Below are 13,916 nucleotides of genomic sequence, written 5' to 3'. Positions count from 1 at the left end.
TCACAGCAAATATGACCATGTAGGTATCTGAAGCGGGGCACTGCAAGCCAGTTCATGGTGGTTTGAGGGGGTGGGGGTGGCAAGCAGATGCTTTCCTGAGTTTTGGTTACTCTGTGCTTTCGACACGGCCTGGTCTTTGCGAGAGCAATCTAGACCTCCCTTCACCCTCTCCCATACTTACTGTAAAGGTATAGGCTGGCATTTGTGACTCCCAGCTTGTTGGCAGCCACGCAGGTGTAGTTCCCATAGTGTTCCTCAGTGACGTTGGCCACCATCAGCAGAGACTGGCTCCCCGTGCTCTTTATCTCCAGACCATTGGCGCTGTTTATCCTGGGAAGACAGGCAAAGAGGTGTGTAGTGCAATGGCAGCTGTGTACTTGGAAGGAAATTGCTGCCTGGCAGGCAGTAAACCAAAGTCACTCAGGCCAGCTGGCAGGTGAGGATGGAGGGAGGCAGGAAGGAGGTGTGAGGAGAAAGAGACCAAAAAAGGCATTGATGGAAAGCAGGAGGACAGAACGAAAGGGAGAAGGACCACAGTGGGGTGAAATAGCACTGGTAAAGCAGTGGAGAAGCAAGAAAAGCCAAAGGAAAGGGAGGAAGCCTTTACCCAGCAGCAACTAACACCTGGAAATGAACACACCATGGCCAGCTGAGGGCTCCTCCATAGGTGACCGAAAGGTTTTTGGTGAGAGACACCGGTTCGTGTGTTCCAGTATGTGCACATACCAACACTGAGCCATGCCTGAGCCAGGTAAATGCTCAGGTATAAGGGACAGACCCCTTTTATCCTTGTCTCTCACATGCATATCTGGGTGGCTTAGGTCACACAGATGGAGGAATCTTACACTTCAGCAGTTCCTTCCCCTAGATGAAGGCACCCCAAGTAGCATTATCTACTTGGAGACTAACACTGGCTGGTGGGTTTTTTTTTTTTCCTTCTCTATCACGGGCTATTTAACACATGAACACCATCAGGAAGAAAGCCCTAGTGATGTCTTTATTCTGTATTTGCTCACAACTGACTTAAAGGCAAGAGCTCTGTCACAGCACTATCAAAACCAGCCAGCTGCAACAAGGCTTTTACCATCCCATCCCAGGTTAACTTCAGTAAATAGAACCTGTACCTTACCCCTGCACAGCCACCAATCCCCCACAAGGTTTCAAAGGTTCATCTACTGTTCATGCTGTTTCTTCATACTCTTCAGGCCAGTCCACTCTGCTTCTTGCCTCTACTGCATCCTTGTCACTCCTACCTCCAGGGTATGCGCTCTCACTCTCCTCCCTCTGCTTTTTCCAGGTCTCTCTTCCTTGGCTGCTCCTCTTCCATACCCCCTCAGAGCTATTTAACTACTTAGCAAGAACCAGCCACAGCTGCACATTATCCACGTCAGCCAACCCACCGCCCCTGAAGCCAGCCCACAGCTGTATGTTATCAATGATAATTAACCGCCTTCATTCCTCTACCATTCCTCTGCAGAGCTCCATCCTCTGCACTTCCTGCAGCATCCCCACTGCAGACAGGGATTGCCTTCTCCAGCCCTCACCATGCTGGCTCTGCTGAGTCTGATGTGACCGTTATGACTTACATGGTTTGTGAAGAGTAATTTGTTTGAGGAGAAGAGTTGGGGAGCATGATAAGTGATTCTTTAAGGATCCTCTATTGAGGGCTAAACAGGAGAGAAGGGAAGAGGCAAGCTACAGGTCTTACCTGGTATCATCTCTGTACCACTCGAAATCAGGTGTGGGCACTGCTGATGCCTCGCACCGGAGTAAGGCTTGTCGTCCTGTGGCCGCTTCATTGCTCTTGGACTCTGTGATGGTGGGAGGGTCTGCAGGAAGGAAACACACGGTCACTTCACACACTTCCAGGTGGAACAAAACAGTGAAACTGTGTCAGGGCTGGCTTCCTCATGCAAACCATCTGGGCCAGTGGGGCCCCACGGCTGCTGCTTGCTGTGGCACACGCTGCCCGCTCTGCTTCTCTGGAGAATGCTGCTCTTTGAACTCTCCCTAATACACTGCGTTAGCATTGCTCCTTACGCGTGCTTCTCTTTAGCAACACTGAATAAAGTTCTGTCATAAATGCATAGGCATACACAGGGAGACTTAAGGTTAATGATGAACTTCTGTAATTTATGAATATTTACCCGTGGATCTCTAGTTCACATGGGCTCATCAGAGAGAAGAAGACAGAAAGGCTTTATCAAGGGTAAAGGAAGACAGCAACAGTAACAGGAATAAAGTAGGAATTTAGCACTAGCATGAAAATTATTTTCCAAACAACCTCTGTGTCTAATGTCAAAACTATAATAAAGGAAAGGACTGAGACAACATGTTTGAGACAGAAATACATTCATGGCTTAAAAGGGAAGAGCTTTACCAGGAGCTGTGGGTGCAACTTTGAGAGCCAGACCACTTGTAGAGACACTTCCCTTAGTTGTCTAAGGTTACAAATCCTGCCCAGACCTTCCTGGACATCACGCTTTGTCACAGCTTCCAAGAGGGCTTGCTCTGTGTGAAGCTTGCCCTCAGCCCAGCATGGTGCTCCCACCTCTGCTTACTTTGAAGGCTGAGCATTGTGCCATGGGCAAAAAACCCCTTGGGGAACATATCGGTGTGCTCCACCTGAGTTAGGTCTTAGTGCTGGCTGGGTGCCAGGTGGGGTAGGCTCCAGCATCTTCAATCCCAGCCCCATGTTCAAAATGTTAAGCGACAAGCTTTACATGTTAAAAGGCAGAATTATTTCCACCTGGCTGCTGAGAGGGATCAGGGAATAAGAGCTTTGTCTCTCATCACTAATACTTGCATTCCCTGAGATTACGGGGCTGCGACTCAGACAGCTACTTCGCTGAAACTCAAGTTACCATAAAGCATACTCTGCATGTACAGAGTTCAGATCTGCCGTCTGTATCCATCCCAGCACTGAAAGGCCAAAAAAAGAATCAAAATTGATTGTGTCAGTCAAAGAAAAAAATAATTCTGTCTGGAAAATATACAGAAAGAAGTTTGTTTGTGAACACATTAGCCATCTCAATGTGATCCCTTTCCTGACCTTAATCGGGATTTTATGCAGGGCTTTAGGGATATTGCAGTGTGCCCTCTAACATCATAAATATTAATAAGTGTACATAAATAGGATCCCACATTCAAAGGCTGTGGGTTCACGTAAATATTTTAATTTGGAGAGGAGGAGGGGTAATAAAAGGATAGCGAAGGTGATTTTTTTAAGCAACCTTCTTCGATTTTTTGGTTCGAGCAGTCTATCTTCCTGCCGTCTGCGGCAAGACAAACCTTTTCCATTTCACTGAATCCAGCTCAAGAGGTGAGTCACAAAATGAACCAGTACCTCTCTGCGGGCCTAGAAAATTACCCCGGCAGGCGTGAGCTCCCTGGGCGGGAGCCAGAGCACCCAGCCCCTCGCTCTCAGCAGTCCCTGCCTTGGCCACCCTCCTCGGCTTTTCAAAGGACAGTGCCCAGACCGGTGGACTGGCCGTACCCCAGTGGCCACCGCTTTTGTTAAGGCACTGCTGGCCCCGAGGCTGCCCGCTCAGCGAGAGGCGGGATGCTCGCTGCAGTGCTCTCCCAGGAGAAGCGGCAGATGGTGGCTCTGAAGAAACCAGCCTTATCGTACTCAGAAAGCAGCTGCTTGCTGTTGAGGAAGCCAGGAGTGGTTCCCCTTGAGCTGTTTTCCCCAGGCCTCAGTTTCCCTGCCTGTGATGAGCAAGGGCCGTTACTCAGGAAGCCTCACGGTGGTAGTGTGAGACCAAAGCAAAGCGAGGATGCTCTCTCCTGCAGTTTGCGCTGACAAGCTACGAGCTCCACAGCATCAGCAGACGATAAGAGATGGCCAGGAAGCTCCAGAGGTCGGGCAGGTCCCATTTTTCAAATTTACTGTAGTTTTCACACTTCAGCTGCTCGTGGTATAGTTTAAGGAAGCAAGATAAGAAAAGCTGTATGCAAATGTCTAGCTTTCAATCCCCAAACAGGACTGACTTTTTTTCTTGTGCTTGGCCCTCATGACCCATTAGATTTTTTTCCCTTTGTTTCAAAAGCAAAGATCTGTCCTGAAGGAATTTATAAGTTGCTTACATTACAAATTAGGCCACATAATAATATTAAAATAATCCACCAATTTATATTTTCATATATTCCAACAGTAAAAATATTTAAGATCTTACTATAATAAAAATAACAGTTACTATGACTTGAAAGTAAGTAGAAATCAAACATTCTGACTTTATATAAACAATCTGTTTCAACCATGATAAAAGCATCGTTGAAATTATGTTTCACAGAAATATTTGAAAATATTAATTGGTTCTCATGGAATGTCTTGGGTTTATAAACTCAGCTGTTTTTGACAGGAAAAAAACCTCAACAGTTTTAGTGCAGAAAATCTGCTACTACAGTTTCACATTAATGCCAAATTTGGCCCATGAAGCAGCTGGTACTAAACCACTGCCACCCAGTTTCTAAGGGAACTATAAAAAAACTCTGTGGATTCTGAAGATGCTGCAGGGAGCCTATAACCTTGACTTCTAAACAGGACAGACAAGTTGATCTGATGTGATGGCCCAAAGGGAAAGAAAGAGACAAAGAGCAAGAATGGTATTAAAATGTGCTAAAATCACCTGTGGTAGCAAATTAAGACTGGGATGGGCTGAAACACTTGCTGCCGTCAGCTGCCTGCCCTAACCCACTCCCCAAGAGTGCTACCCATGAATCAAGGCCATGCATATGCACCCTGAAACACGTCTGTAACCATCTCCAGTTTCAGTTTGGGTTAATATTCTGGTATGAAAACTGAAGAAGGTCAGGAGAAGATATATCTCCCATTCATCCATCCCTGCTGCAGAGGTATTAGCCTTCAAAGCAAGGAAACAGGCCAGGTAGATGGGGATATTCACTTTAAATCACTCTAGTGCCAAATATGAGCCATACAAATACGGAGATGGACATATACACATGTTGAACTATAAGAGTAATGGCAGTCTGAAATATCTTGTGTCACTGTGAGAGAAGCATGCTGGCAGAGTGAAGTGGACATCTGTCTAAGCACGTATGGGTGATGTGATCCACGCCCCACTCATACAAGTGTGGATGTAAGCCACAGGTAGCTGTGCCTGTCGGTGTTTTAAGGTGGATTGCCGTATCCTTTGGTCAAGCCCCTTTGTGTATTGCATTGATGCACGGAGGGTCTCTTAGAGATGGCTTCATGCTAATGACCTGAAACCAGCATAAAAGTAAAGTTTTTGCACCTTCTCATTAACACGTGCCTCTACTGCACGCCCCCCCAGGCCCCTGGGCTGTGATACCCATGTAGGCACTGCTGAGACGGCTGGGTGCGGGCAGGCGTGTGTTTGCTCTGAACCGGCTGAACCGTCCTTATCGCTCCTTGCTGCCTTGCTGAAGCTTCTTTTCACGCTACTGTTCTCCTGAATATCAATGAGTGAAAACAAGGCATCGCCAGTGTTTCTGAGGGGAGAGACAGGGGCAACTCACAGCTCCTCTCTTTTTTTCTCTCACACTCTTTTTTCTTTTTTTTTTTCCTTATATATTACCAGGTTTAAGGGACAAACTATACCCTGTGATAAGTGTCTGATTTCAGATAAGTTTCCCCAGTCCTCCCCTCCCTCCATTTAAGATCATACAGTATAAAGCCAGAAAAGTTTCTCTATTTATCCTAAAGTCACCCCTGCCTGTGGGCAAAGCTCTCCCCATTGACCTGCTCCAGTTGCGATGTACTCACAGTTCACAGTGACCCGGACTTGCTTGACGTCTGCTGAAGCAACTTCGTTGGCAGCTTTGCATTCATACTTGCCCGATTGCTCTCGCGTGATCCCTAGGATCTCCAGATACTCTTCCTCGCCTTCAAACTCTCTGCCTGGTAGGATAGAAATATACAGATGGTAGCTCTGTTAGGCATTCAGTTATGGGAAGCGTTCTGCTTAATTGCTATGGAGGAACAATCACAACAGGGATTCTGCAAATAAACAACAGTCATGAGTGATTTTGAAGTTATTTCAGAAGCCATATCGGCAAGATACTAGCATTTAATTTAGTTGTGGAAAACCTGGGTTCTGAGAATTTGGAAGGAAGCATACAAGTGGTACCAAAGCATTGCATCTTAAAGGCTGTCCAGGCCAAGCAGCAAAATCTCCACCACCTGAGACCAGAGTAAGTTCATGGGTGTGATGGCTGAGTACCAGGGAAGGTTAGTCAGCCTGTGCCTGACGGGCTGGTTCAGGGCTAGCTGGGTCCTCAGATGTGGTGGTGTATTGTCAGCACCCTTTTCTCTACTGCCAAACTGTGAAAAATGTCTTTCTGTCTCTGAGAGCAACCACCACCGTGAAGTGTCAAAGTGTCATCAATCAGACAGAGCTACTGTTAACATGGCCAAACTGAGAGAAACAAAGTGTAATTTGATCTGTGGAGACCAATAATCATCACAAATCCCTGATCTACTGTACATACCAAATGACATATTTAAACTGCGCTGCCTCGCTAGCAGTCGTGAAAGCAGTGACTTGAGCGCTGGGGTTACAGCCGGGGGCAGGAATCAGGGGAGGTCTGTGGCCTTGCTTTTAATTCACTGTGTGACCTTGGGTGAGTCATTCCCTTGCTCCCCCTCTATGAACTGTGGCTAATAGCCCCCCCTCTCCCATCACCTCCTGGTCAGACAAGGGCGGTGAGGTTAACCCATGTAAAACACATTAGAATTGTTGGATGAAAGGTGCCAGGGAGGCATGAAATACTAGGACCGGTATATCTACCCTATTCCTTCAGAAAGCAAAGTATGGATGCTCCTGGGAAGAATTTGAACCACGCTGGCAGCAGTTTAAAGGGAGATGCTTTGCTTCTCCGAGAGGGCTGCAAGCACTGCTCTGCAGCAGGCAAAGCCACAAGCCCCAGTTGCGTGTCTGTATATGTAGAAAGTGTCCCCCAGCTGTCAAAGGGTAAAAGCCAGATTTAAAAAAAAAAAAAAAAAAAAAAAAGGTCAGCTCGCAATGGCTCCCATTCAGGCTCCTCAGAGAGCTGTCAGGTTTTCCAAGGCAACTCTCTGCCCAGAAGACGTTTTCTGCTCGACAGGTGCCGAGCACTTCTGAAACCCTGCCCATTTTGCATTAAATGCTTGGAGCTGAACTCCATTAAATGATGGAGTTCAAATAGTGCCTGCGAGGACGAGGCTGGTGTCCTTGGCTCTGTGGCACCGCGTGAAGGCCGTGGCTAAGCCATGTCTCTGGCGCTACGTTTCCCGTGGAGCTGCCTGCCGTGAATCCCACCGCAGGGCACAGCCTGCTGCAGCGCGTCGCCCAGGTCAGGCTGGCCACGCACGCTGGCGATGCCAGCTGCATGCATTTCCCTTCTGCATCAAAGGTAGGGACTTCAGCAACTTCAAGATCAGCTCAGAACTATGTCCCTTTCACGATTATTTTTGTGGGGTTTATTTTATTTTTTTTCCCCAGGCAATTTTCAGAACCATTCTAGGGGAAAACCGCCCCCTGTCACGGAGACTCGGCATGAAAACAGCAGTGTCCCTGTATAACGCTCATGTAAAGACAAGGTTTCCCCTCTCTTTCAGTGGGGCTAAGCCAGCAGTTCCTTTTCCAGCTCCTACAAGATGTTCAGGTGAGCTGGAATCTCATTGCTAAGCCTAAAACTTACAACGGCTTGGCTGCAGGTTTCCACATCCCCTGACTGCCTGCTGAAGGGCCTTACTGCCTGGCAGCAGTGTATTTTACACGGTAAGGAGGCAAAGCTGGCCCCTGCTGCCCACCCACTGCTCTGGGACACGCGCTCTGTCCTCTGCTATGCTCTAAGGCTGATGCTACGGAGCATCAGTGCAGAAGGAAGCAGGGTGGGATTTTCACAGGTACTTCTTATCTCTGTAAATCACAAATATGTTAGGGGATCTTAACCCCTGCAGGACTAGAGTTAGGTGAGTCATAGTACTGGAAGGGACTTGTCACCATCTAGCCCACTGCCCAGCCTCAAGGCAGGACACATGGGTCATGCCAGGGAGGCAGCCAGCTGCTCCCCAGCAGCAGAGGCCCTGCAGCCGCTCCAGACGATCTGTTCCCATGCTTCGCTGTCCTTACCACTGGAACACTTTCCCTGAAGTTTGACCTGAGTCTCCCCCGCTGCAATTTAAAGCTATTATTTTTGTCTTAGCCACTATAGACAAAAAGAACAAATCATTCCCTCCTTCTCTGCAATAGCCTTTTATCAACTTTTAAATCACTTATGTTCCTCCCTCACTTGTCATCCTTCTTTTTTTTTTCCTTTTTTTTTTTTTTTTTTGCTGAACATTGCCAGGGTCTTTCAACCTTCCTCTGTAGGTAAGGTTTTTTTAGACCCTTGATCATTCTTGCTCTTTCCTTTTAGACCTCACTGACAAGTTCCCATTTTGTTGGAAGTGCAATACCCTAAACTGAACGCAGCGTTTCAGATGAGGTGTTGCCATGGCTGAACACAGATGAAGAATTGCATCACAACTTCTGCACTGTGCTGCCGTCTGTGCAGTCAATACATTGTTTGTGTTTTTGCCATAGCGTCGTTCATTTTTGCTTGGGAACTCTTTTAATTCCCAGATATTATCACATACTGCTACCTGCTAATAATGCTCTTTGAAAATCCCACCCCCAATTTCAGCTGACAACCAACACTCCCCTTCTTTCACAGCAGCACTCCCAGTTGGTAGGTCAGCCAGTTGACTGGAAAGTTAATCAGACATCAGGGAAAGACTCACAAAGAAAAGGTTAAAACGTAATTTGCCTCTGCTTTGCAAATCATTTGCTCTGCAATTCTGCCTTGTTTATACACAGGGTTCATTCCAAGTGGGACTCGCTTCTCCTGCAATTTGCCCTTGTCACAAGACTGTCACCGTAATGAAAAGAGGGTTGAGGGTGACTTAACCAGCTCTAATGGAGTGGCACCCTCATTAAGGGTGTTGTTAAATCTGTCTGTCAGAGAACCACATCAGTGGAGCTCCAAAGTATCCTCAAAGGGTATGTACTGTCCTATGGGAAGACGTTTTTCAGCTTCTCCCCTGCACACACACATGCACTCAGAGCCTAAGCCCGTACCATGTCCAGCAGGAGAGCTTTCACAGCTACGCGAGCCCTTCCCAAGGCATGATGAGCTGCTGGTCTGCCCAGTGCAGCTCTCTGGGAATGAGAGAAAGGGAGGGCTTCTGTTGTAAAGGGCATGCCAAAGACATCAGTAGGCCCATTCAGCTCCTCATTCCCTTGCTCCAGGGCACAGATAGGAGCATGACACTTCAGGGAAAGTTTCTATGACAGTCTCTTGCTGAAATAGTGGTAGCACTGATCTTGTCCCTGCACTGGTGACCTGTTTCAACCCTGAGCATCAACATTTTGCTACCAGAACTCGGCTACTCTCACTTGTAAGACTAGCCCTTTTGCTTGCAGCCCTGTCCCCTCTAAAAGTACGTTAACCATTTCCAACAAAAATCATTTATATAAAATTGACGTGTCCTAGTACAGATCAGGGAGAGGGAAGATGTATCATGGTGTGTTAGAAAAATGTCAGATTGTGATATCTTGCACAGAGCTGTAGAGATGTTTTCACTAATTCACCCTGGCAGCCAGATTAGGTGAGTCATATTAATTCTAACCTCTAAGGCAAAAGGGGAACGGGGGGAACAGGAACAGAGCTTTACACACCGAGCGAGCTTACATACGCTTCTGTGCAGGAGCCAGCTTTGGCAGGGAGCTGATGGTTGTCACTATGCAGTTTATCAAAGCAGGGAGGGAGAAGGCTTGGACAATGCTCTTTGGTACTGAAAACAATGAACATATTCTATTAGGTGAAGAGAGGGACTGCCAGCTCCTGGCAAGCGAGCCACTCCATTCCCATTAAAAGAAGATGCTTGCCTTGAGTGTGTTATCCAGGGACGTAATCCTGACCCTACCGCCAAACCTTCCTTACTGACAAGAGTTGTCTCCTGGCTGTTTTGTCTGGTTCAGGACAACCCCTTCCCAGTGAGGAGCCTTCCAGGCTTCCCAGGGCGAATGACCCCACATGCAGCACAGTTCTTCTCATCCAAAAGCGTCCCTTCCCACAACTCCAGGAAACCTTCTTCCCTACAGGTTTTTTGCCCTTCACATGTTCATAGTTAACTTGGATTGTTGCTGCAGCCCCATTAAACACCATCTTGCCAAGCTGTAGCTCCTTGACTCTGTCCCAGTAAATCAGAAAGAGAAGCTTTCTGCTCTGGAGGCTGGAGATAGAGGCTACGAGCCTGGGAGGCTTGACAATCAAACCAACAGGGAATGACTCCGAGCAGAGTGAGCCAGGCGGCTGCTGCTGCTCGGAGCTGGCAGAGCCCTTTTTGCAGAGGGATCTGCAGCAGCCGGCTTTGATGTGTGCAGAGGGAAGGCTTTGAAGGCCTGCTTGCCTCAGCCACATTTCCTATCCCCTGGCTTCCTAATTGGACCCAGTAAAGTAAATAATGAACTCAAATAGCAAACCTGCTCGGCAATCCTAGCCTGCTGGCAAGAAGCCCCCCATCCTTTGGAGATAGCCCTCTACAACCCCACGGAGTCTGCATATTGTCACCCTGTTGGCATGCACAGCAGCCTATGCTCTCGTATATGTATGAGAGAGAGCTACTTAATATGCATATTATATTCTGTGTTTTATGATTATATATTTTATATTTTTAATATATAAAAATCTCACTGTGTGCAGAAACACAGGCTTACACCCTCCCCATGTATTTATGGGTCCTCCCCACCTCCACCCAAATGGCCCCTTACGCTGCCACGCACCATCACTCATTCCTCAAATAAACTCTTCCTTTCTAGAAATGACACACACCCAGATGAAAACCCTCTTGCACTGCGTGCAGACAGCCATTTCGGGTAGTCAAGGGACCAGCAATGCCTTCAGCCATGTGCTCTGCCAAAGAGGCCTTTCCCTTCATGCCCTAGCTCCTTACATCTCCAAAGGGTAAGCTAGTTTGCAGAGGTTGCAGCCACATTTTGCTCTGTCCTCTCCTGTCTGTCCATCCAACACTGGGCTCCTTCTTGTGCAGAAATTACTATATTTTTTTTTTTCTCTCTCTCTCTCTTTTTTTTTTTTTTTAATACTTTTGTGGTCTTAAACTAAACTGAAGTTCAGACCCACTGAAAGTATCTGTTTGCATTTGGTATGTGGAGAAAGAGATCAGATACCCTGCTTCTGTGTTTGTTTTCCTTCCAAGCCTCTTTGTAGTTGTGAGCAGAAGGGGTTATGCATCTTTGTTGGGCCCTCTTCTGCCTAAAACAAGATGCAAGAAGATAAAAAAGATTGCAAATCAATAAATACCATTTGAAGTTTTGTGTGTAGCAACTTCCAGTGCCGAACTGCAGGTTTTGTTCTCTCTGCACTCTCCATTTATTGTTTAAAGTTTTGCTCACCTAACTTCCCTCCTTCCCTCTGCACCTTACATTCCCTAGGAACAGGCTTCTGAAAGACAAGAATAGCTAAGGGAGCCTTTGACATAATTTTTTTTGTTTTACCTACAGCTGGGATATTATTTTTTTAAATTCAAAACTTTGAAGTTTTCATTTATCAGTCTCTGTCTCCTCAGCCATCACAGATTCCAATGAGCTTTGCAATTTTTTTTGTCCCTTCGTTGAAGAGGCTTGTTTTTAGCAAAGAGATCAGTGGAGAGCAGCAGATGGTGGATGAGCAAAGGGATAGCTAGTGCTACAATGCTACAGTGTGGAGGGAAGGCAGAAAAAACTAGCGTGGCATGGGAAGTGGTGAACACGGGGAAGCATTTTTCTCTTTAGAGCAAGAGAAAAATAGATGGAGAAAAATAAGAGGGGGAACGAATGAATGAAGAGAGGGACAGTGGCTGGGAGAGAGAAATGCAGTGACATTCTTCACAGTGGCAAGAGAAAAGAGAAAATGGTAGTCAGCTACTGACAAAGAGAAACACACTGAGACAGAGCGAGTGAGAAAGACAGGAGGCGAGACGGTGGCAAACAGAGAGATGTACGGCACGGAGAGAGGCGCAGACGTCCCTTGTGTAAAGGGAGCCATGAAATAACAACTGCCAGAGGGACAGGAACAGAGGGGTCACATGTAGTAAGGCAGTAATTACTCTGTTTAAGCAGCAAGGCACAGCAGGGTATTTATTGTTTAAGCTGGCCTCATGCCTCCCATGCCCTTAGGTCTGTAGCTATTACACATAAACCAAAAAACTAGTGCAGTGCCAGGGAGGGCTCTGGCCTGGCTCTGGCTTCATGAATGAGAATGAGTCAGATCAGAAGGAAACACCCTGGCATGGGTTCCCCTGGCATTCACGGGACCTTGCTCATCAGCAATCGCATTTTCTCCTTACGTGCAAAACTGGCTGCCGTGCCCCCCCAGCCAAGGACTGTGCCCGAGGAGCTCCCCGGCTGGGGCAGCACGAGCGCCTGCTGGCACAGCTGGGGTTAAGAAAGCCTGTGACTTTTGTGGGGACTTTCTCCCCAAACCCCACACGTCTAGCATGCAAATAAAACTTTCCAGGTTGAAAGCAGCCTCCCCAGACTGAAGGCTGGCTCTGTGCTCTCTCTAGAGGGGCAGTGCTGACCAAACCCAGCGGGAGAGACCACTTGGGACGACTTGCTGTCGCTGATGTCTCTGCCCAGGAGCTGGAAGCCAAGAGCTGACAGCTCAGACGCAGCTTGCATCCCAGCCATGGGTGCGTGTTGGGGGGGGCTGTCTGCTTGAAGCAGCCACAGCGGGTCTGCTGCATCTCTGAATTTCCACCCCCTCTTCACTCATATTCATAAATGACCACTAAAGGTCATCACACTCTCTCACACACAACCCTGAGTGTGGGCATGGAGCAGGTGTGCAATATACTACTGCATCTCAGCAACTGATTAGATTTTCCATTGAAAATCCACACGTGAACACAAGAAAGAAAGGGAACCACCCCCTGAAACAAAATACAACCCTGCTTCAGGTCAAAGCCTTCTCTTTCACCAGTGGTTTGCTTCTGCTCTTTCCTGAACCAGAAGAAGGAATTAATGTTCTGTCTGAACTTGAGATACAATTTAAAAAAAAAATGATCTAATGTTGAAGAAAATGACATTTTTAAACTTTTTTTTTTCAAAATTACTTGCTGAACTTAGCCCAAATTTGCTAACAATTTTTTAATGAATACAAACAGCATTTTTTTTTGATAGATGAATTTGCTCTTGCACAAAATTTGGCTGTGATGCCAATGTGTAAAGTCAATTACGAACCATGAGCTAAATTAAGTCATCTAATGTCACAGCTACAATATTATACTCCCTAAATGTTGCATGCTGCAATGTGAGTTGTCATGACTATGCTACCAAATATCAAGGCTTAATTCTACTGCCAAGAAAATGACATATAAACATGAATGAACCAATAGTTGCACTGTTTCTGCATCCCTGAATTTCTGCCTGCTGCCTTTTGGAGGTTACTTTGCAGCAACGTGAGTTAGAAGGGTGGCATCAGCTAGATGAACCACTGAGATGGCACCAGCTCTTTGAGTGTCTTACGAAGACAGGAGCTGGCAAGTCCCCAGGGCTGAGGGGGACCATGCTGAAGCAGCTAATAAAACAGAGGTTGAAAACAGGAGCTCTGACAAAGAATGGCAGCCGAGGCACGGGGGTTATTTGATGTGCACACATGGATGGCAGCACACCAACCTCTCACTCCCAGCAGTGTGGTCAGCTCTGCTGGGAGCTGCGCCCTCTTCCTCCACCACTTACGAAAAGTGGTTGCCCCTGGCAAGAGTAACAGTGGAGGGGGGGGAAATAAATCGGTGTTTGTTTCCTCACCTGTGTTAAGCACAGGAAGGTAATGCAAGCCGAGATCTGATGCAGGGGACTGGGTTTTCTTGCACATCATGGAAACCTATGAAAGGCAATTAAAATACA

At 47.1% G+C, this 13,916-nt stretch overlaps 1 protein-coding gene across 5 annotated transcripts in view; it reads right to left on the bottom strand.

Moving 5' to 3' along the window:
* The window catches only part of LSAMP (limbic system associated membrane protein), a 314,661-nt gene that overhangs the window by 25,524 nt on the left and 275,221 nt on the right, over positions 1-13,916 (bottom strand). For all 5 annotated transcript variants that reach the window (XM_027816957.2, XM_027816960.2, XM_055712346.1 and 2 more), the window contains 3 exons: positions 5,750-5,884; positions 1,709-1,829; positions 182-330 (listed from right to left, as the gene is read on the bottom strand). In XM_027816957.2, the coding sequence (XP_027672758.1) occupies positions 182-330; positions 1,709-1,829; positions 5,750-5,884 (405 nt within the window). The remainder of the gene's footprint in view (positions 1-181; positions 331-1,708; positions 1,830-5,749; positions 5,885-13,916) is intronic.

This window comes from Falco cherrug, chromosome 5 (assembly GCF_023634085.1).
Source record: "Falco cherrug isolate bFalChe1 chromosome 5, bFalChe1.pri, whole genome shotgun sequence".
Lineage (NCBI taxonomy): Eukaryota > Metazoa > Chordata > Aves > Falconiformes > Falconidae > Falco > Falco cherrug.
Note: the sequence above shows the minus strand (reverse complement) of the source record. Positions and strands in the feature narration are given on the sequence as shown.